We start from the raw sequence: 24,917 nt of genomic DNA, 5'->3' as shown, positions 1-24,917 counted from the left end.
GATATATAGACCTGACTTACTGCATAGCTGTGGATCTATAGACCTGACTTACTGCATAGCTGTGGATCTATAGACCTGACTTACTGCATAGCTGTAGATCTATAGACCTGACTTACTGCATAGCTGTGGATCTATAGACCTGACTTACTGCATAGCTGTGGTGTTGATCTATAGACCTGACTTACTGCATAGCTGTGGTGTGGATCTATAGACCTGACTTACTGCATAGCTGTGGATCTATAGAACTGACTTACTGCATAGCGGTGGATCTATAGACCTGACTTACTGCATAGCTGTGGTGTGGATCTATAGACCTGACTTACTGCATAGCTGTGGTGTGGATCTATAGACCTGACTTACTGCATAGCTGTGGTGTGGATCTATAGACCTGACTTACTGCATAGCTGTGGATCTATAGACCTGACTTACTGCATAGCTGTGGTGTGGATCTATAGACCTGACATACTGCATAGCTGTGGTGTGGATCTATAGACCTGACTTACTGCATAGCTGTGGTGTTGATCTATAGACCTGACTTACTGCATAGCTGTGGTGTTGATCTATAGACCTGACTTACTGCATAGCTGTGGTGTTGATCTATAGACCTGACTTACTGCATAGCTGTGGTGTTGATCTATAGACCTGACTTACTGCATAGCTGTGGTGTTGATCTATAGACCTGACTTACTGCATAGCTGTGGTGTTGATCTATAGACCTGACTTACTGCATGGCTGTGGTGTTGATCTATAGACCTGACTTACTGCATAGCTGTGGTGTTGATCTATAGACCTGACTTACTGCATAGCTGTGGTGTGGATCTATAGACCTGACTTACTGCATAGCTGTGGCTCTATAGACCTGACTTACTGCATAGCTGTGGATCTATAGACCTGACTTACTGCATAGCTGTGGTGTTGATCTATAGACCTGACTTACTGCATAGCTGTGGTGTGGATCTATAGACCTGACTTACTGCATAGCTGTGGTGTGGATCTATAGACCTGACTTACTGCATAGCTGTGGATCTATAGACCTGACTTACTGCATAGCTGTGGATCTATAGACCTGACTTACTGCATAGCTGTGGTGTTGATCTATAGACCTGACTTACTGCATAGCTGTGGATCTATAGACCTGACTTACTGCATAGCTGTGGTGTTGATCTATAGACCTGACTTACTGCATAGCTTTGGTGTTGATCTATAGACCTGACTTACTGCATAGCTGTGGTGTTGATCTATAGACCTGACTTACTGCATAGCTATGGTGTTGATCTATAGACCTGACTTACTGCATAGCTGTGGTGTTGATCTATAGACCTGACTTACTGCATAGCTGTGGTGTTGATCTATAGACCCGACTTACTGCATAGCTGTGGTGTTGATCTATAGACCTGACTTACTGCATGGCTGTGGTGTTGATCTATAGACCTGACTTACTGCATAGCTGTGGTGTGGATCTATAGACCTGACTTACTGCATAGCTGTGGTGTTGATCTATAGACCTGACTTACTGCATAGCTGTGGTGTGGATCTATAGATCTGACTTACTGCATAGCTGTGGTGTGGATCTATAGACCTGACTTACTGCATAGCTGTGGATCTATAGACCTGACTTACTGCATAGCTGTGGATCTATAGACCTGACTTACTGCATAGCTGTGGTGTTGATCTATAGACCTGACTTACTGCATAGCTGTGGTGTTGATCTATAGACCTGACTTACTGCATAGCTGTGGTGTGGATCTATAGACCTGACTTACTGCATAGCTGTGGTGTGGATCTATAGACCTGACTTACTGCATAGCTGTGGTGTTGATCTATAGACCTGACTTACTGCATAGCTGTGGTGTTGATCTATAGACCTGACTTACTGCATAGCTGTGGTGTTGATCTATAGACCTGACTTACTGCATAGCTGTGGTGTTGATCTATAGACCTGACTTACTGCATGGCTGTGGTGTTGATCTATAGACCTGACTTACTGCATAGCTGTGGTGTTGATCTATAGACCTGACTTACTGCATAGCTGTGGTGTGGATCTATAGACCTGACTTACTGCATAGCTGTGGCTCTATAGACCTGACTTACTGCATAGCTGTGGATCTATAGACCTGACTTACTGCATAGCTGTGGTGTTGATCTATAGACCTGACTTACTGCATAGCTGTGGTGTGGATCTATAGACCTGACTTACTGCATAGCTGTGGTGTGGATCTATAGACCTGACTTACTGCATAGCTGTGGATCTATAGACCTGACTTACTGCATAGCTGTGGATCTATAGACCTGACTTACTGCATAGCTGTGGTGTTGATCTATAGACCTGACTTACTGCATAGCTGTGGTGTTGATCTATAGACCTGACTTACTGCATAGCTGTGGTGTGGATCTATAGACCTGACTTACTGCATAGCTGTGGTGTGGATCTATAGACCTGACTTACTGCATAGCTGTGGTGTGGATCTATAGACCTGACTTACTGCATAGCTGTGGTGTGGATCTATAGACCTGACTTACTGCATAGCTGTGGTGTGGATCTATAGACCTGACTTACTGCATAGCTGTGGTGTGGATCTATAGACCTGACTTACTGCATAGCTGTGGATCTATAGACCTGACTTACTGCATAGCTGTGGATCTATAGACCTGACTTACTGCATAGCTGTGGATCTATAGACCTGACTTACTCCATAGCTGTGGATCTATAGACCTGACTTACTCCATAGCTGTGGATCTATAGACCTGACTTACTGCATAGCTGTGGATCTATAGACCTGACTTACTGCATAGCTGTGGTGTGGATCTATAGACCTGACTTACTGCATAGCTGTGGTGTTGATCTATAGACCTGACTTACTGCATAGCTGTGGTGTTGATCTATAGACCTGACTTACTGCATAGCTGTGGTGTGGATCTATAGACCTGACTTACTGCATAGCTGTGGTGTGGATCTATAGACCTGACTTACTGCATAGCTGTGGATCTATAGACCTGACTTACTGCATAGCTGTGGATCTATAGACCTGACTTACTGCATAGCTGTGGATCTATAGACCTGACTTACTGCATAGCTGTGGTGTTGATCTATAGACCTGACTTACTGCATAGCTGTGGTGTTGATCTATAGACCTGACTTACTGCATAACTGTGGTGTGGATCTATAGACCTGACTTACTACATAGCTGTGGATCTATAGACCTGACTTACTGCATAGCTGTGGATCTATAGACCTGACTTACTGCATAGCTGTAGATCTATAGACCTGACTTACTGCATAGCTGTAGATCTATAGACCTGACTTACTGCATAGCTGTAGATCTATAGACCTGACTTACTGCATAGCTGTGGATCTATAGACCTGACTTACAGCATAGCTGTGGATCTATAGACCTGACTTACTGCATAGCTGTAGATCTATAGACCTGACTTACTGCATAGCTGTGGTGTTGATCTATAGACCTGACTTACTGCATAGCTGTGGTGTTGATCTATAGACCTGACTTACTGCATAGCTGTGGTGTTGATCTATAGACCTGACTTACTGCATAGCTGTGGTGTTGATCTATAGACCTGACTTACTGCATAGCTGTGGATCTATAGACCTGACTTACTGCATAGCTGTGGTGTTGATCTATAGACCTGACTTACTGCATAGCTGTGGATCTATAGACCTGACTTACTGCATAGCTGTGGTGTTGATCTATAGACCTGACTTACTGCATAGCTGTGGTGTGGATCTATAGACCTGACTTACTGCATAGCTGTGGATCTATAGACCTGACTTACTGCATAGCTGTGGTGTGGATCTATAGACCTGACTTACTGCATAGCTGTGGTGTGGATCTATAGACCTGACTTACTGCATAGCTGTGGTGTGGATCTATAGACCTGACTTACTGCATAGCTGTGGATCTATAGACCTGACTTACTGCATAGCTGTGGATCTATAGACCTGACTTACTGCATAGCTGTGGTGTGGATCTATAGACCTGACATACTGCATAGCTGTGGTGTGGATCTATAGACCTGACTTACTGCATAGCTGTGGTGTTGATCTATAGACCTGACTTACTGCATAGCTGTGGTGTTGATCTATAGACCTGACTTACTGCATAGCTGTGGTGTTGATCTATAGACCTGACTTACTGCATAGCTGTGGTGTTGATCTATAGACCTGACTTACTGCATAGCTGTGGTGTTGATCTATAGACCTGACTTACTGCATGGCTGTGGTGTTGATCTATAGACCTGACTTACTGCATAGCTGTGGTGTGGATCTATAGACCTGACTTACTGCATAGCTGTGGATCTATAGACCTGACTTACTGCATAGCTGTGGTGTTGATCTATAGACCTGACTTACTGCATAGCTGTGGTGTTGATCTATAGACCTGACTTACTGCATAGCTGTGGTGTGGATCTATAGACCTGACTTACTGCATAGCTGTGGATCTATAGACCTGACTTACTGCATAGCTGTGGATCTATAGACCTGACTTACTGCATAGCTGTGGATCTATAGACCTGACTTACTGCATAGCTGTGGTGTTGATCTATAGACCTGACTTACTGCATAGCTGTGGTGTTGATCTATAGACCTGACTTACTGCATAGCTGTGGTGTTGATCTATAGACCTGACTTACTGCATAGCTATGGTGTTGATCTATAGACCTGACTTACTGCATAGCTGTGGTGTTGATCTATAGACCTGACTTACTGCATAGCTGTGGTGTTGATCTATAGACCTGACTTACTGCATAGCTGTGGTGTTGATCTATAGACCTGACTTACTGCATGGCTGTGGTGTTGATCTATAGACCTGACTTACTGCATAGCTGTGGTGTGGATCTATAGACCTGACTTACTGCATAGCTGTGGTGTTGATCTATAGACCTGACTTACTGCATAGCTGTGGATCTATAGACCTGACTTACTGCATAGCTGTGGTGTGGATCTATAGACCTGACTTACTGCATAGCTGTGGATCTATAGACCTGACTTACTGCATAGCTGTGGATCTATAGACCTGACTTACTGCATAGCTGTGGTGTTGATCTATAGACCTGACTTACTGCATAGCTGTGGTGTTGATCTATAGACCTGACTTACTGCATAGCTGTGGTGTGGATCTATAGACCTGACTTACTGCATATCTGTGGTGTGGATCTATAGACCTGACTTACTGCATAGCTGTGGTGTGGATCTATAGACCTGACTTACTGCATAGCTGTGGTGTGGATCTATAGACCTGACTTACTGCATAGCTGTGGTGTGGATCTATAGACCTGACTTACTGCATAGCTGTGGTGTGGATCTATAGACCTGACTTACTGCATAGCTGTGGATCTATAGACCTGACTTACTGCATAGCTGTGGATCTATAGACCTGACTTACTGCATAGCTGTGGATCTATAGACCTGACTTACTCCATAGCTGTGGATCTATAGACCTGACTTACTCCATAGCTGTGGATCTATAGACCTGACTTACTGCATAGCTGTGGATCTATAGACCTGACTTACTGCATAGCTGTGGTGTGGATCTATAGACCTGACTTACTGCATAGCTGTGGTGTTGATCTATAGACCTGACTTACTGCATAGCTGTGGTGTTGATCTATAGACCTGACTTACTGCATAGCTGTGGTGTGGATCTATAGACCTGACTTACTGCATAGCTGTGGTGTGGATCTATAGACCTGACTTACTGCATAGCTGTGGATCTATAGACCTGACTTACTGCATAGCTGTGGATCTATAGACCTGACTTACTGCATAGCTGTGGATCTATAGACCTGACTTACTGCATAGCTGTGGTGTTGATCTATAGACCTGACTTACTGCATAGCTGTGGTGTTGATCTATAGACCTGACTTACTGCATAACTGTGGTGTGGATCTATAGACCTGACTTACTACATAGCTGTGGATCTATAGACCTGACTTACTGCATAGCTGTGGATCTATAGACCTGACTTACTGCATAGCTGTAGATCTATAGACCTGACTTACTGCATAGCTGTAGATCTATAGACCTGACTTACTGCATAGCTGTAGATCTATAGACCTGACTTACTGCATAGCTGTGGATCTATAGACCTGACTTACAGCATAGCTGTGGATCTATAGACCTGACTTACTGCATAGCTGTAGATCTATAGACCTGACTTACTGCATAGCTGTGGATCTATAGACCTGACTTACTGCATAGCTGTGGTGTTGATCTATAGACCTGACTTACTGCATAGCTGTGGTGTTGATCTATAGACCTGACTTACTGCATAGCTGTGGTGTTGATCTATAGACCTGACTTACTGCATAGCTGTGGTGTTGATCTATAGACCTGACTTACTGCATAGCTGTGGTGTTGATCTATAGACCTGACTTACTGCATGGCTGTGGTGTTGATCTATAGACCTGACTTACTGCATAGCTGTGGTGTTGATCTATAGACCTGACTTACTGCATAGCTGTGGTGTGGATCTATAGACCTGACTTACTGCATAGCTGTGGATCTATAGACCTGACTTACTGCATAGCTGTGGATCTATAGACCTGACTTACTGCATAGCTGTGGATCTATAGACCTGACTTACTGCATAGCTGTGGTGTTGATCTATAGACCTGACTTACTGCATAGCTGTGGTGTGGATCTATAGACCTGACTTACTGCATAGCTGTGGTGTGGATCTATAGACCTGACTTACTGCATAGCTGTGGATCTATAGACCTGACTTACTGCATGGCTGTGGTGTTGATCTATAGACCTGACTTACTGCATAGCTGTGGTGTGGATCTATAGACCTGACTTACTGCATAGCTGTGGTGTTGATCTATAGACCTGACTTACTGCATAGCTGTGGATCTATAGACCTGACTTACTGCATAGCTGTGGTGTGGATCTATAGACCTGACTTACTGCATAGCTGTGGTGTGGATCTATAGACCTGACTTACTGCATAGCTGTGGATCTATAGACCTGACTTACTGCATAGCTGTGGATCTATAGACCTGACTTACTGCATAGCTGTGGATCTATAGACCTGACTTACTGCATAGCTGTGGATCTATAGACCCGACTTACTGCATAGCTGTGGTGTTGATCTATAGACCTGACTTACTGCATAGCTGTGGTGTTGATCTATAGACCTGACTTACTGCATAGCTGTGGTGTGGATCTATAGACCTGACTTACTGTAGACTGAGCTGTAGACCCACAGCTATCTGTAGTCCAGTACCTATCCTGGGGTCCAGTAGGACTGGTCCAAACACAGCTATCTGTAGTCCAGTACCTATCCTGGGGTCCAGTAGGACTGGTCCAAACACAGCTATCTGTAGTCCAGTACCTATCCTGGGGTCCAGTAGGACTGGTACTAACACAGCTATCTGTAGTCCAGTACCTATCCTGGGGTCCAGTAGGACTGGTACTAACACAGCTATCCCCAGTCCAGTACCTATCCTGGGGTCCAGTAGGACTGGTACTAACACAGCTATCTGTAGTCCAGTACCTATCCTGGGGTCCAGTAGGACTGGTACTAACACAGCTATCTGTAGTCCAGTACCTATCCTGGGGTCCAGTAGGACTGGTACTAACACAGCTATCTGTAGTCCAGTACCTATCCTGGGGTCCAGTAGGACTGGTCCAAACACAGTTATCTGTAGTCCAGTATCTGTCCTGGGGTCTAGTAGGACTGGTACTAACACAGCTATCCCCAGTCCAGTACCTATCCTGGGGTCCAGTAGGACTGGTCCAAACACAGCTATCTGTAGTCCAGTACCTATCCTGGGGTCCAGTAGGACTGGTCCAAACACAGCTATCTGTAGTCCAGTACCTATCCTGGGGTCCAGTAGGACTGGTACTAACACAGCTATCTGTAGTCCAGTACCTATCCTGGGGTCCAGTAGGACTGGTACTAACACAGCTATCTGTAGTCCAGTACCTATCCTGGGGTCCAGTAGGACTGGTCCAAACACAGCTATCTGTAGTCCAGTACCTATCCTGGGGTCCAGTAGGACTGGTACTAACACAGCTATCTGTAGTCCAGTACCTATCCTGGGGTCCAGTAGGACTGGTACTAACACAGCTATCTGTAGTCCAGTACCTATCCTGGGGTCCAGTAGGACTGGTACTAACACAGCTATCTGTAGTCCAGTACCTATCCTGGGGTCCAGTAGGACTGGTACTAACACAGCTATCTGTAGTCCAGTACCTATCCTGGGGTCCAGTAGGACTGGTACTAACACAGCTATCTGTAGTCCAGTACCTATCCTGGGGTCCAGTAGGACTGGTACTAACACAGCTATCTGTAGTCCAGTACCTATCCTGGGGTCCAGTAGGACTGGTACTAACACAGCTATCTGTAGTCCAGTACCTATCCTGGGGTCCAGTGGGACTCGTCCTAACAGCGTAAGGTTCATCTCTTCACACATCCTCTCTGCTCCTCCCGTGGTGGGGGGGAAAATCTGAGACGTGTTCTTGAAGAGGGGAAGAGAGAGAGGGAAGGGGGGGAAGAGAGAGAGAGGGAAGGAGGGGAAGAGAGAGGGAAGCGGGGAGAGAGAGAGGGGGGAGGGGAAGAGAGAGAGGGGAGGGAGGAGGGGAAGAGAGAGAGAGAGAGAGAGAGAGAGGGAAGGAGGGGAAGAGAGAGAGAGAGAGGGAAGGAGGGGAAGAGAGAGAGGGGGGAGGGGAAGAGAGAGAGGGGGGAGGGGAAGAGAGAGAGGGGGGAGGGGAAGAGAGAGGGGAGGAGGGGGAGAGAGAGAGGGGGAGAGATGGGGGAGAAATACAAGGAAGAGAAAGAGTTACACATCATGCCAATGAATGATGTCGGTCTTTATGAGAGAAAGTTACACATTGTGTGTGCCATGCATTCATGTGTGTGTGTGTGTGTGTGTGTGTGTGTGTATATATATATAAGTAAATAAATAAATACCTTGCATTTGGGACAGACAAATCCACTCATGTTCTCCACCACTCCTATGATGGGCAGCTGGACCTTCTGACAGAACCTGATCTCCTTTCTTACATCCTGAAGAGAAACCTCCTGGAGAGGCAAAGAGGGGGGAGGAGGGGTGAGAGACATGGAGGGGTGAGAGACATGGAGGGGTGAGAGACATGGAGGGGTGAGAGAGAGAGAGAGAGGAGGGGTGAGAGACATGGAGGGGTGAGAGACATGGAGGGGTGAGAGACATGGAGGGGTGAGAGACATGGAGGGAGGAAGGGTGAAAGAGAGAGGGAGGGAGGAGGGGTGAGAGAGAAAGAGGGAGGAGGGGTGAGAGAGATGGGAAGGAGGAGGGGTGAGAGACATGGAGGGAGGAGGGTTTGTTGTAATCAGGCACCATAACCCAGGCTAAAGTCCTGGTTAAACTACCCTGCCATAACTCCACCCATCTAACCAGACAGGCTAAAGTCCTGGTTAAACTACCCTGCCATAACTCCACCCATCTAACCAGACAGGCTAAAGTCCTGGTTAAACTCCCCTGCCATAACTCCACCCATCTAACCAGACAGGCTAAAGTCCTGGTTAAACTACCCTGCCATAACTCCACCCATCTAACCAGACAGGCTAAAGTCCTGGTTAAACTACCCTGCCATAACTCCACCCATCTAACCAGACAGGCTAAAGTCCTGGTTAAACTACCCTGCCATAACTCCACCCATCTAACCAGACAGGCTAAAGTCCTGGTTAAACTCCCCTGCCATAACTCCACCCATCTAACCAGACAGGCTAAAGTCCTGGTTAAACTACCCTGCCATAACTCCACCCATCTAACCAGACAGGCTAAAGTCCTGGTTAAACTACCCTGCCATAACTCCACCCATCTAACCAGACAGGCTAAAGTCCTGGTTAAACTACCCTGCCATACCTCCACCCATCTAACCAGACAGGCTAAAGTCCTGGTTAAACTCCCCTGCCATAACTCCACCCATATAACCAGACAGGCTAAAGTCCTGGTTAAACTACCCTGCCATAACTCCACCCATCTAACCAGACAGGCTAAAGTCCTGGTTAAACTACCCTGCCATACCTCCACCCATCTAACCAGACAGGCTAAAGTCCTGGTTAAACTACCCTGCCATACCCTCCGACGAACCATCAAACAGGCAAAGCGTCAATACAGGACTAAGATCGAATCATACTACACCTGCTCTGACGCTCGTCGGGTGTGGCAGGCCTTGCAAACCATTACAGACTACAAAGGGCAGCACAGCCGAGAGCTGCCCAGTGACACGAGCCTACCAGACGAGGTAAATAACTTCTATGCTCGATTTGAGGCAAGTAACACTGAAACATGCATGAGAGCATCAGCTGTTCCGGATGACTGTGTGATCACCCTATAAACAGGTCAACATTCACAAGGCCACAGGGCCAGACGGATTACCAGGATGTGTACTCCGGGCATGCGTTAACCAACTGGCAAGTGTCTTCACTGATATTTTCAACCTCTCCCTGTCTGAGTCTGTAACACCAACATGTTTCAAGCAGACCACCATAGTCCCTGTGCCCAAGAACACTAAGGTAACCTGCCTAAATGACTACCGACCCGTAGCACTCACATCTGTAGCCATGAAGTGCTTTGAAAGGCTGGTCATGGCTCACATCAACACCATTATCCCAGAAACCCTAGACCCAATCCAATTTGCATACCGCCCAAACAGATCCACAGATGATGCAGTCTCTCTATTGCCACTCCACACTGCCCTTTCCCACCTGGACAAAAGGAACACCTATGTGAGAATGCTGTTCATTGACTACAGCTCAGCGTTCAACACCATAGTACCCACAAAGCTCATCACTAAGCTAAGGATCCTGGGACTAAACACCTCCCTCTGCAACTGGATCCTGGACTTCCTGACGGGCCGTCCCCAGGTGGTGAGGGTAGGTAACAACACATCCTCCATGCTGATCCTCAACACGGGGGCCCCTCAGGGGTGCGTGCTCAGTCCCCTCCTGTACTCCCTGTTCACTCATGACTCCACGGCCAGGCACGACTCCAACACCATCATTAAGTTTGCTGACGACACAACAGTGGTAGGCCTGATCACCGACAAGACAGCCTATAGGGAGGAGGTCAGAGACCTGACCGTGTGGTGCCAGGACAACAACCTCTCCCTCAACGTGATCGAGACAAAGGAGATGATTGTGCACCACAGGAAAAGGAGGACCGAGAACGCCCCCATTCTCATCGACGGGGCTGTAGTGGAGCAGGTTGAGAACTTCAAGTTCCTTGGTGTCCACATCACCAACAAACTAACATGGTCCAAGCACACCAAGATAATCGTGAAGAGGGCACGACAAAACCTATACCCCTCAGGAGACTGAAAAGATTTGGCACGGGTCCTCTGATCCTCAAAAGGTTCTACAGCTGCACCATCGAGAGCATCATGACGGGTTGCATCACCGCCTGGTATGACAAATGCTTGGCATGCGACCGTAAGGCACTACAGAGGGTAGTGCGTACTGCCCAGTACATCACCAGGGTCAAGCTTCCTGCCATCCAGGAACTCTATACAAGGCGGTGTCAGAGAAAGGCCCTAAAAATGGTCAAAGACTCCAGCCACCGAAGTCATAGACTGTTCTCCCTGCTACCACACGGCAAGCGGTACTGGAGCGCCAAATCTAGGTCCAAGAGGCTTCTAAACAGCTTCTACCCCCCCAAGCCATAAGATTCCTGAACATTTAATCAAATGGCTACCCAGACTATTTGCGCCCACCCTCCTACGCTGCTGTTACTCTCTGTTCATAATCTATGCATATGGACTTTAACTCTACCTACATGTACCGGTACCCCCTGTATATAGCCCCGCTATTGTTATTTACTGCTGCTCTTTAATTATTTGTTATTCTTATCGCTTACTTTTTTTAAAGGTATTTTCTTAAAACGGCATTTGTTGATTAAGGGCTTGTAAAGTCAGCATTTACCTGTTGTATTCATCATTACACTATATTGTTGTAGTCGGTGCATGTGACAAATAACCTATCTAATCAGACAGGATAAAGTCCTGGTTTAGACTACCCAGTCATAACAACCTAATCTAATCAGACAGGATAAAGTCCTGGTTTAGACTACCCAGTCATAATAACCTATCTAATCAGACAGGATAAAGTCCTGGTTTAGACTACCCAGTCATAACAACCTATCTAATCAGACAGGATAAAGTTCTGGTTTAGACTACCCAGTCATAACAACCTAATCTAATCAGACAGGATAAAGTCCTGGTTTAGACTACCCAGTCATAACAACCTAATCTAATCAGACAGGATAAAGTCCTGGTTTAGACTACCCAGTCATAATAACCTATCTAATCAGACAGGATAAAGTCCTGGTTTAGACTACCCAGTCATAATAACCTATCTAATCAGACAGGATAAAGTCCTGGTTTAGACTACCCAGTCATAATAACCTATCTAATCAGACAGGATAAAGTCCTGGTTTAGACTACCCAGTCATAACAACCTAATCTAATCAGACAGGATAAAGTCCTGGTTTAGACTACCCAGTCATAACAACCTAATCTAATCAGACAGGATAAAGTCCTGGTTTAGACTACCCAGTCATAACAACCTAATCTAATCAGACAGGATAAAGTCCTGGTTTAGACTACCCAGTCATAACAACCTAATCTAATCAGACAGGATAAAGTCCTGGTTTAGACTACCCAGTCATAACAACCTAATCTAATCAGACAGGATAAAGTCCTGGTTTAGACTACCCAGTCATAACAACCTAATCTAATCAGACAGGATAAAGTCCTGGTTTAGACTACCCAGTCATAACAACCTAATCTAATCAGACAGGATAAAGTCCTGGTTTAGACTACCCAGTCATAACAACCTAATCTAATCAGACAGGATAAAGTCCTGGTTTAGACTACCCAGTCATAACAACCTAATCTAATCAGACAGGATAAAGTCCTGGTTTAGACTACCCAGTCATAACAACCTAATCTAATCAGACAGGATAAAGTCCTGGTTTAGACTACCCAGTCATAACAACCTAATCTAATCAGACAGGATAAAGTCCTGGTTTAGACTACCCAGTCATAACAACCTAATCTAATCAGACAGGATAAAGTCCTGGTTTAGACTACCCAGTCATAACAACCTAATCTAATCAGACAGTCAGTGCTTAATGATTGATCTGACCGCCAGCTATAAATCAGACAGCAAAGGTCAAAACAAATCCGTATATATATATATATATATATATATATAAACTACCTGGTTGCTATAGTGAGCCGTAGTTGCCGTAGTTACCTAGTTGCTATAGTGAGCCGTAGTTACCTAGTTGCTATAGTGAGCCGTAGTTACCTAGTTGCTATAGTGAGCCGTAGTTGCCGTAGTTACCTAGTTGCTATAGTGAGCCGTAGTTACCTAGTTGCTATAGTGAGCCGTAGTTACCTAGTTGCTATAGTGAGCCGTAGTTGCCGTAGTTACCTAGTTGCTATAGTGAGCCGTAGTTACCTAGTTGCTATAGTGAGCCGTAGTTACCTAGTTGCTATAGTGAGCCGTAGTTGCCGTAGTTACCTAGTTGCTATAGTGAGCCGTAGTTACCTAGTTGCTATAGTGAGCCGTAGTTACCTAGTTACCTAGTTGCTATAGTGAGCCCTAGTTACCTAGTTGCTATAGTGAGCCGTAGTTACCTAGTAGCTATAGTGAGCCGTAGTTACCTAGTTGCTATAGTGAGCCGTAGTTACCTAGTTGCTATAGTGAGCCGTAGTTACCTAGTTGCTATAGTGAGCCGTAGTTACCTAGTTGCTATAGTGAGCCGTAGTTGCCTAGTTGCTATAGTGAGCCGTAGTTACCTAGTTGCTATAGTGAGCCGTAGTTACCTAGTTGCTATAGTAGTTACCTAGTTGCTATAGTGAGCCGTAGTTACCTAGTTGCTATAGTGAGCCGTAGTTACCTAGTTGCTATAGTGAGCCGTAGTTGCCTAGTTGCTATAGTGAGCCGTAGTTACCTAGTTGCTATAGTGAGCCGTAGTTGCCGTAGTTACCTAGTTGCTATAGTGAGCCGTAGTTGCCGTAGTTACCTAGTTGCTATAGTGAGCCGTAGTTGCCGTAGTTACCTAGTTGCTATAGTGAGCCGTAGTTGCCTAGTTGCTATAGTGAGCCGTAGTTACCTAGTTGCTATAGTGAGCCGTAGTTGCCGTAGTTACCTAGTTGCTATAGTGAGCCGTAGTTGCCGTAGTTACCTAGTTGCTATAGTGAGCCGTAGTTGCCGTAGTTACCTAGTTGCTATAGTGAGCCGTAGTTGCCATAGTTACCCAGTTGCTATAGTGAGCCGTAGTTACCCAGTTGCTATAGTGAGCCGTAGTTACCCAGTTGCTATAGTGAGCCGTAGTTGCCGTAGTTACCCAGTTGCTATAGTGAGCCGTAGTTGCCGTAGTTACCCAGTTGCTATAGTGAGCCGTAGTTGCCGTAGTTACCCAGTTGCTATAGTGAGCCGTAGTTACCTAGTTGCTATAGTGAGCCATAGTGAGCCGTAGTTACCCAGTTGCTATAGTGAGCCGTAGTTGCCGTAGTTACCCAGTTGCTATAGTGAGCCGTAGTTGCCGTAGTTACCCAGTTGCTATAGTGAGCCGTAGTTGCCGTAGTTACCTAGTTGCTATAGTGAGCCGTAGTTGCCGTAGTTACCCAGTTGCTATAGTGAGCCGTAGTTGCCGTAGTTACCCAGTTGCTATAGTGAGCTGTAGTTGCCGTAGTTACCCAGTTGCTATAGTGAGCCGTAGTTGCCTAGTTGCTATAGTGAGCCGTAGTTGCCGAGTTGCTATAGTGAGCCGTAGTTGCCGTAGTTACCCAGTTGCTATAGTGAGCCGTAGTTGCCGTAGTTACCCAGTTGCTATAGTGAGCCGTAGTTGCCGTAGTTACCTAGTTGCTATAGTGAGCCGTAGTTGCCGTAGTTACCCAGTTGCTATAGTGAGCCGTAGTTGCCGTAGTTACCCAGTTGCTATAGTGAGCCGTAGTTGCCGTAGTTACCTAGTTGCTATAGTGAGCCGTAGTTGCCGTAGTTACCCAGTTGCTATAGTGAGCCGTAGTTGCCGTAGTTACCCAGTTGCTATAGTGAGCCGTAGTTGCCGTAGTTACCCAGTTGCTATAGTGAGCCGTAGTTGCCGTAGTTACCCAGTTGCTATAGTGAGCCGTAGTTGCCGTAGTTACCCAGTTGCTATAGTGAGCCGTAGTTGCCGTAGTTACCCAGTTGCTATAGTGAGCCGTAGTTGCCGTAGTTACCCAGTTGCTATAGTGAGCCGTAGTTGCCGTAGTTACCTAGTTGCTATAGTGAGCCGTAGTTGCCGTAGTTACCCAGTTGCTATAGTGAGCTGTAGTTGCCGTAGTTACCCAGTTGCTATAGTGAGCCGTAGTTGCCGTAGTTACCCAGTTGCTATAGTGAGCCGTAGTTGCCGTAGTTACCTGCGGGGTGGTGACGATGACGGCTCCGTCGATGCGGGCGGAGCTAAGGTACTGGACGATAGACAGGTGCTCGTCAGAGGTCCCGGGGGGCGTGTCCACGATGAGGTAATCCAGTTCCCCCCAATCAACATCACGCAGGAACTGTTTGATCATCCCTGACAGGGAAGTACAGCACAGCCAATCAGAGAGCAGCCTCACAGACAATAACCAATGAAAGTCCACATCATGTCATTATTCACACTTGATTTATATTTTATAAATATAGCCTTTAATTTCATCTTTATTTATCCAGGAAGTGCCCTTGAGGTCAGACAGCGGCTAAACACACACACACTGTTTACCGTTCTTCTTGGGTCCTCTCCAGATAACAGCGTCATCAGGACTGCTGAGTAGGAAGCCAATAGACATGACCGCAAGGTTATCCTCTACATACTGGAACACACACACACACAGGTTATCCTCTTCATACTGGAACACACACACACACAGGTTATCCTCTACATACTGGAACACACACACACACACACAGGTTATCCTCTACATACTGGAACACACACACACACACACACACACACACACACACACACACACACACACACACACACACACACACACACACACACACACACACACACACACAGGATATCCTCTACGTACTGGAACACAGAACATAACTAATAAAGGTATATATATTAAAAGGAAAGAAAAACATTGAACCATTCAGAATAATCCTCTTCGTCTTGGTAAACTTCACTTCCTTATAACATAAGGAAGTGATGTCATCACCACAGTGTGTTTTCCACCTCTCTGGACACCCTACATGAATCTGGTTTGACTTTAAACATGTTCCTTCCATGTGTCCAGGAAGTCCCATTGAGGTGAGTAGACCTCTTTTACAAGGAGACCCTGGTTTAACAGTCAAACTATAAACACAGTATTCTATTGAAGACAGACTCACCACAGGAGACCAGCCAGAACCACTCTGATGGACCTACAGACAGAGAGACAGACAGACAGACAGAGAGAGACAGAGACAGACAGAGAGACAGAGACAGACAGAGAGAGACAGAGACAGAGACAGAGACAGAGACAGAGAGAGAGACAGACAGACAGACAGACAGACAGACAGACAGACAGACAGACAGACAGACAGACAGACAGACAGACAGAGACACAGAGACACAGAGACACAGACAGACACAGAGACACAGACACAGACAGACAGACACAGGCAGACAGACAGACAGACAGACACAGACAGACAGACAGACACAGACAGAGAGATCATGAGCCAACTTTATACACTGAACAGAAATATAAAACACACAACATTGTAAAGTGTTGGCCCCATGTTTCATGAGCTGAAATAAAAGATCCCAGAAATGTTCCATACTGTGTGTACAAGCTGATTTCTGTCAAATGTTCTGCACAACATTTCTTTCCATCCCTTGTTAGTGAGCATTTCTCCTTTACCAAGATAATCCATCCACCAAGAAAAGGTGTGATATATCAAGAAGCTGATTAAAACAGCGTGATCATTACAATCGGCATGCTGACTACAGGAAAGTTCACCAGAGCATTTTAAAATGTTCATTTCTCTACCATAAGCCGCCTCCAACGTCGTTTTAGAGAATTCGGCAGTGCGTCCAACCGGCCTCACAACCGACTGTGTTATTTCTGTGTTATTTTATTTCTGCTCATGAAACATGGGACCAACACTTTACAATGTTGAGTTTATATTATAGTTTGGTATAAATTAGACCAACTTTTGAAAAAAACTGAAAAATTATATTTTTTTATAAACAAAAAATATATGGGATATTTTCCCCTTTAAGGGCAGCAGGTTACCATGGTAACATGACTTTCATGACTAGTACAAGTGTTGTCTTCTCTTCTCTTAACAGTTGAAACTCAAACATTTTGGAAAAACGTCCTAGCTTGTAAACTAAACAATGTAAATAGACCAAGAAACACGAGGATAAAGTCTCAATTCAGTTGACTTTCTTTTCAAGTAAATTAGATGAACTTGCATGCCCACACTTCTAAAATATGAATATTTCACTCTGCTCTTGACGTGCCCACAGCCCCCAACCAGGAAGTGTTGCAGCGTGAGGTGGAATAGGCTTATTTAAGATGTGTAGTTCTTTGACTTGTGCTATTAATTTACCAGCTATGGCAGAAATACTTTGAAAAACAGCTACTGCGGCATTTATTTTACTATAAATGTGATCATACTTGACTATTTATTCACAAATATGCAGTGGTATTTAAGTAATTGAGTAAAACATACTTTAAAGTACTACTTAAGTCGTTTTTTTGGGAGCATCTGTACTTTATTATATTTTAATATTTTTACTTCACTACATTCCTAAAGAAAATGATGTACTTTTTACTCCATAGATTTTCCCTGACACCCAAAAGTACTCGTTAAACAGAGAACATCCCTGGTCCTCCCTACTGTCTCTGATCTGGAGTACTCACTAAACAGAGAACATCCCTGGTCATCCCTACTGCCTCTGATCTGGAGGACTCACTAAACAGAGAACATCCCTGGTCATCTCTACTGCCTCTGATCTGGAGGACTCACTAAACAGAGAACATCCCTGGTCATCCCTACTGCCTCTGATCTGGAGGACTCACTAAACAGAGAACATCCCTGGTCATCCCTACTGCCTCTGATCTGGAGGACTCACTAAACAGAGAACATCCCTGGTCATCCCTACTGCCTCTGATCTGGAGGACTCACTAAACAGAGAACATCCCTGGTCATCTCTACTGCCTCTGATCTGGAGGACTCACTAAACAGAGAACATCCCTGGTCATCCCTACTGCCTCTGATCTGGAGGACTCACTAAACAGAGAACATCCCTGGTCATCTCTACTGCCTCTGATCTGGAGGACTCACTAAACAGAGAACATCCCAGGTCATCTCTACTGCCTCTGATCTGGAGGACTCACTAAACAGAGAACATCCCTGGTCATCCCTACTGCCTCTGATCTGGAGGACTCACTAAACAGAGAACATCCCTGGTCATCTCTACTGCCTCTGATCTGGAGGACTCACTAAACAGAGAACATCCCTGGTCATCTCTACTGCCTCTGATCTGGAGGACTCACTAAACAGAGAACATCCCTGGTCATCTCTACTGCCTCTGATCTGGAGGACTCACTAAACAGAGAACATCCCTGGTCATCCCTACTGCCTCTGATCTGGAGGACTCACTAAACAGAACATCCCTGGTCATCTCTACTGCCTCTGATCTGGAGGACTCACTAAACAGAGAACATCCCTGGTCATCTCTACTGCCTCTGATCTGGAGGACTCACTAAACAGAGAACATCCCTGGTCATCTCTACTGCCTCTGATCTGGAGGACTCACTAAATAGAGAACATCCCTGGTCATCCCTACTGCCTCTGATCTGGAGGACTCACTAAACAGAGAACATCCCTGGTCATCTCTACTGCCTCTGATCTGGAGGACTCACTAAACAGAGAACATCCCTGGTCATCTCTACTGCCTCTGATCTGGAGGACTCACTAAACAGAGAACATCCCTGGTCATCCCTACTGCCTCTGATCTGGAGGACTCACTAAACAGAGAACATCCCTGGTCATCCCTACTGCCTCTGATCTGGAGGACTCACTAAACAGAGAACATCCCTGGTCATCCCTACTGCCTCTGATCTGGAGGACTCACTAAACAGAGAACATCCCTGGTCATCTCTACTGCCTCTGATCTGGAGGACTCACTAAAGACAAATGTTTTGTTTGTAAATTATGTCTGAGTGTTGGAGTGTGACCCCTGGCTATGCGTCAATTTAAAAAGATTTTTTTTTTTTTAATTGTGCCATCTGGTTTGTTTAATAAAAGGAATTTGAAATTATTTATACTTTTACTTTTGATACTTCAGTATATTTAAAACCAAATACATTTACTCAAGTAGTATTTTACTGGGACACTCACTTTTACTTGAGGTATTTTCTATTAAGGTATCTATTCTTTTACTCATCTATAATTGGGTATTTTTTCCACCGCTGGTCTCTCTCTCTCGCCACGTTTACACCTTTGCCTTAACATGTGGTTATCATGATCCGATCACTATCTGATCTACAACACTAGGAGAGCCAGAGACTACAGGGCTACATATCCTACCTGTTCTCCCTCCACACCCATGATCCTGGGGATAGATGGACCACAGATGTCAACATCTAGAAGGGCAACCTGGAAAACACACACACACACACACACACACACACACACACACACACACACACACACACAGAAGTTAGGGTGTGGGAACATGTTCTCCAGTCAACACACTGCAAAGTTAGCTGGTATCTCTTAGCCAGTGTGCTAAACACGTTATCCAGCTGTCGTACCCTCGTCTGGCCACAGAGAGGCAGCACTGAGTCGAGCTACAGCAGTGAACTTTCAGCCTGTGACCATCAGAGGGAGACAAAAGCACTGAGATCACGTTCATACCGAAAAGGTTTTGTTTTGACGATGACACAGACTGAGTGGTATGTTAGCTGAACAGACTGGTTGCAGGCTGGTGTTTTTCATAGTACTGACAACTAACAGGTCACCGCCACTGGTCAGGATGACTCCAGCTGTTATGGTCATCAGAGAGACAGAGAGAACACTGGAAATAGCTTATATAAAACATTAAAATGTCCTACTACATTTCTTAAAACGCTAACAATACATTTTAAATGTTTTACAATGTTTCTTAACCCCTAACAATACATTTTAAACATTGTTATTCTCTCTAATGTTTACTGTTAATGTTGTCATCTTTGTTTTCTTTCATTCACTTGGTAAACAAAGGTTTCCCCATGCCAGAGGACATCGACCTTAGGGCGGGTTAACGGTCCCCTGGAAACACAGAGGACGTCCATAAAGCTGTGTTACGGTTAAATCACTCCCCACGCCAGCAGTGCAAACCTCTGGCGTTGCTCTCCCTCTCTCTGAGGAAGTAACAAAACTAGATAGAAGCTAAGGGGCATCAGTCAACCCTCCTCCACTACACACCCTCAGCCTTCACCAGGTAGAGACAGTGAGAGTGTTTTAATGGGACTACGTGCTCCTTCACCAGGTAGAGACAGTGAGAGAGTGTTTTAATGGGACTACGTGCTCCTTCACCAGGTAGAGACAGTGAGAGAGTGTTTTAATGGGACTACGTGCTCCTTCACCAGGTAGAGACAGTGAGAGAGTGTTTTAATGGGACTACGTGCTCCTTCACCAGGTAGAGACAGTGAGAGAGTGTTTTAATGGGACTACGTGGTCCTTCACCAGGTAGAGACAGTGAGAGAGTGTTTTAATGGGACTACGTGCTCCTTCACCAGGTAGAGACAGTGAGAGAGTGTTTTAATGGGACTACGGGGTCCTTCACCAGGTACAGACAGTGAGAGAGTGTTTTAATGGGACTACGTGGTCCTTCACCAGGTAGAGACAGTGAGAGAGTGTTTTAATGGGACTACGTGCTCCTTCACCAGGTAGAGACAGTGAGAGAGTGTTTTAATGGGACTACGTGCTCCTTCACCAGGTAGAGACAGTGAGAGAGTGTTTTAATGGGACTACGTGCTCCTTCACCAGGTAGAGACAGTGAGAGAGTGTTTTAATGGGACTACGTGCTCCTTCACCAGGTAGAGACAGTGAGAGAGTGTTTTAATGGGACTACGTGCTCCTTCACCAGGTAGAGACAGTGAGAGAGTGTTTTAATGGGACTACGTGCTCCTTCACCAGGTAGAGACAGTGAGAGAGTGTTTTAATGGGACTACGTGCTCCTTCACCAGGTAGAGACAGTGAGAGAGTGTTTTAATGGGACTACGTGCTCCTTCACCAGGTAGAGACAGTGAGAGAGTGTTTTAATGGGACTACGTGCTCCTTCACCAGGTAGAGACAGTGAGAGAGTGTTTTAATGGGACTACGGGGTCTGATCACACAGAGGAGAAGCACAGCACATAGCGTCTGTCTGATCACACCAACTGTCGTCAGCTATCTGCGTGACCTTCCCACAGTACACACACGAGAGAGAGAGAGAGAGAGGGCAAAGAGAGGGGGAGAGAGGGGAAAGGCAGAGAGAGCGCAAACGAGTAGAGAACAGAGAGATAGAGAGGGAGAGAGAGGTTGAAGTGTTACCTCTTTAGTGGCGTCACTAGCCAGTGCGTGGGCCAGATGTGCGCTGAAGGTACTCTTCCCTACTCCTCCTTTCCCTGACAGGACCAAGATCTTATGTTTCACTGTTAACATCTTCTCTGCTATCTCCTCTATGGCTGCAGGGAAGGAGGGAGGGGAGGGAGAGACAGAGGGTGGGAGAGACAGACCAGAGGGGGAGAGAGAGACAGACAGAGGGGGAGAGAGACAGACCGAGAGGGGGAGAGAGAGACAGACAGAGGGGGAGACACAGACAGACAGAGGGTGGGAGAGAGACAGACAGAGGGGGAGAGAGAGAGACAGAGGGGGAGAGAGAGAGACAGAGGGGGGAGAGAGAGACAGACAGAGGGGGGGAGAGAGAGACAGACAGAGGGGGGGAGAGAGAGACAGACAGAGGGGGGAGAGAGAGACAGACAGAGGGGGAGAGAGAGACAGACAGAGGGGGGAGAGAGAGAGACAGACATTAAACACACATTGAAAACAAGGAATCGCAGCAGACTAATCAGCAGTGGTGTTATTGACCAGATCAAGGTCAGGCTCTACAGAACAGACACAGTGAGACAGACAGACTGAGTGTTACCTGGGTCCGGTGCTTTAGTGGCTCCAGAGGAGCAGAGGTTCTGGTTGGGACAACCCTGACATGCTGACGTCTTCCCTGCCTGCTCACTGGCCGTACCGGGGCAGTCTGACAACCAATACAACCAATCAGTCGATACATCAAAACAACAACCACCTGACCAATCAGATAATATCAATATAAATAAAACAAAAAGTGTCCCGATTGAATATGTAGAAAATACTTGATTCTTTGTTCACTAATCTGCCTGTGACTGGATGAGTTAAAACAGAGATCCATTGAACAAAGATATTATAGTTTATTAGACAGACCCTGTCTGCTATGTTTCTGACAGGTCATGTGATACAGTTTATGCTAAGAGAGTAGCCAGCCGATCCAACCCGACCACCTGCACTATGGACAGACAGGCTTCCTGTGTAGACTAAGACACAATGCGTTGTAATAATCCGAATAATACCATTATCGCAACTATTAAACTGAGAAGATTTGAACGATTTACTTAAAAATGTACATGAAATTATGAAAATGACACATAGCGTTGACACTGCCATTACAAAAAGACTGCTAAATTGATCTGTCAAACTGGTTTGTAAACTGGGCTGGCTGGCTGGCTAGCTAACTGCGCCATCTGTTGTCTTACGGGAAACCATTTTCACGGCACTTCTGACACCGAAATGACTTTTTTGTAGCAGGTTAGGAAAATCCCTTTGTATCGAAGTGCGGTGAAAAAGTGTGTCCCCCTTAACTTATGACAGGCAGCTATGCTAACCGGCTAACAGCTAACTTTCAGACAAACTATTCTTCGTTAAAAGGCGACAACAAACTTGACATTCACAAACATCTAACAGTAACACTATAAGAAGCTAAAAACCCATATAATAAACGTGGTGTCTGAAGGTTGGCGTGTTGTTATAATGAACTTAAAACCAAACTCACGCTGTGGCGCATCACTCGGAATGTCCGCCATGTTTACAGTGGCGCTGTGAATATTCGTCCGGACTGAAATCACGTCTCATCTCAAAAGGTTCCGCATACGCGCAAGTATGGCCAAAACCTTTTGACTAAACAAGAGACTAAACTATTAAAAAAAATAGACACACTATAATAATTGCACAACAGCTAACTAGCCTAAAGGGTATTGCATTGTAGCTCGCACTACTATAAAATAGGGGAGGTTCGTTAAAAAAAATGTAAATATTTTTTGGGGGAGGGTAGTGTGTTTTTTTCCCCCTGGTTTACATTCACTATTTTGGCTGGTTTTACTATATATTCTTCCATTCTTGCCACATGTCCTCATCTGCTTGCATGCATCTCTCCTATATCAAGGTTTTTTTTGGTACTTCCCTTATCCACTACGCTTTTGTCCCCCCGGCTGACTTTTCCTATACAACAGGTCAATACAGACCACCAGTCTGTCAATCCTGCCCTTTATCCACCATTCATAGAGGTAGGTGGATTTATTATTTTTTTTTGTCCAGATCTGCAATAGGCTAACTAGAAATCATTCCACGCATAAAAAGCATTTAAAGCTGCGTACATTTTCAATGTGAATAAATAAGGGAATAGCTGATCGGTAGCGGAGAGACCAAGGTTGCGTCATTGCGCACAAAAAAAGCCAGAAGGTGGGTCCCCTGCGTTAGAAAGGACTCTCCCTGGGTGTGTGGAGTCACATCCTAATATAACTGACTGTTTTAAACAGTCTGGAGGTATTATGACTGGTGTGGCTCTATAGAATATCTCCTTAGAAGTGACATTTTAACACAGTCATTTCTTTACTGTCAACGTTTGGGTTGGGGGGGCGAGTTTGGGTTGGGGGGGACTGAGTTTGGGTTGGGGGGGACTGAGTTTGGGTTGGGGGGGCGAGTTTGGGTAGGGGGGGACTGAGTTTGGGTTGGGGGGGACTGAGTTTGGGTTGGGGGGTCTGAGTTTGGGTTGGGGGGTCTGAGTTTGGGTTGGGGGGGGACTGAGTTTGGGTTGGGGGGGTCTGAGTGCTGAGGTGCTGTAGACAGATCAACCCTCCAGTAGGAGGTGCTGTAATGTAGACAGATCAACTCTCCAGTAGGAGGTGCTGTAGACAGATCAACTCTCCAGTAGGAGGTGCTGTAATGTAGACAGATCAACTCTCCAGTAGGAGGTGCTGTAATGTAGACAGATCAACTCTCCAGTAGGAGGTGCTGTAGACAGATCAACCCTCCAGTAGGAGGTGCTGTAATGTAGACAGATCAACTCTCCAGTAGGAGGTGCTGTAATGTAGACAGATCAACTCTCCAGTAGAAGGTGCTGTAGACAGATCAACTCTCCAGTAGGAGGTGCTGTAATGTAGACAGATCAACTCTCCAGTAGGAGGTGCTGTAATGTAGACAGATCAACTCTCCAGTAGGAGGTGCTGTAATGTAGACAGATCAACTCTCCAGTAGGAGGTGCTGTAGATAGATCAACTCTCCAGTAGGAGGTGCTGTAATGTAGACAGATCAACTCTCCAGTAGGAGGTGCTGTAATGTAGACAGATCAACCCTCCAGTAGGAGGTGCTGTAATGTAGACAGATCAACCCTCCAGTAGGGGGTGCTGTAATGTAGACAGATCAACCCTCCAGTAGGAGGTGCTGTAATGTAGACAGATCAACCCTCCAGTAGGAGGTGCTGTAATGTAGACAGATCAACCCTCCAGTAGGAGGTGCTGTAGATAGATCAACTCTCCAGTAGGAGGTGCTGTAATGTAGATAGATCAACCCTCCAGTTGGAGGTGCTGTAATGTAGATAGATCAACCCTCCAG

The 24,917-nt window shown here is 45.7% G+C and overlaps 1 protein-coding gene across 1 annotated transcript in view; it reads right to left on the bottom strand.

Moving 5' to 3' along the window:
* The window catches only part of nubp1 (nucleotide binding protein 1 (MinD homolog, E. coli)), a 50,210-nt gene extending 27,020 nt beyond the window's left edge, over window positions 1–23,190 (bottom strand). The window contains exons 1-9 of the mRNA XM_045715958.1: window positions 23,080–23,190; window positions 22,147–22,251; window positions 21,552–21,685; window positions 19,563–19,631; window positions 16,368–16,400; window positions 15,751–15,841; window positions 15,410–15,564; window positions 8,931–9,041; window positions 8,376–8,478 (exon numbers count right to left, since the gene is read on the bottom strand). Of these exons, the coding sequence (XP_045571914.1) occupies window positions 8,376–8,478; window positions 8,931–9,041; window positions 15,410–15,564; window positions 15,751–15,841; window positions 16,368–16,400; window positions 19,563–19,631; window positions 21,552–21,685; window positions 22,147–22,251; window positions 23,080–23,110 (832 nt within the window). The 5' untranslated portion in view covers window positions 23,111–23,190. The remainder of the gene's footprint in view (window positions 1–8,375; window positions 8,479–8,930; window positions 9,042–15,409; window positions 15,565–15,750; window positions 15,842–16,367; window positions 16,401–19,562; window positions 19,632–21,551; window positions 21,686–22,146; window positions 22,252–23,079) is intronic.
* Between the last annotated feature and the right edge of the window lie 1,727 nt (window positions 23,191–24,917).

This window comes from Salmo salar, chromosome ssa03 (genome assembly GCF_905237065.1).
Source record: "Salmo salar chromosome ssa03, Ssal_v3.1, whole genome shotgun sequence".
NCBI classification, from domain to species: domain Eukaryota; kingdom Metazoa; phylum Chordata; class Actinopteri; order Salmoniformes; family Salmonidae; genus Salmo; species Salmo salar.
Note: the sequence above shows the minus strand (reverse complement) of the source record. Positions and strands in the feature narration are given on the sequence as shown.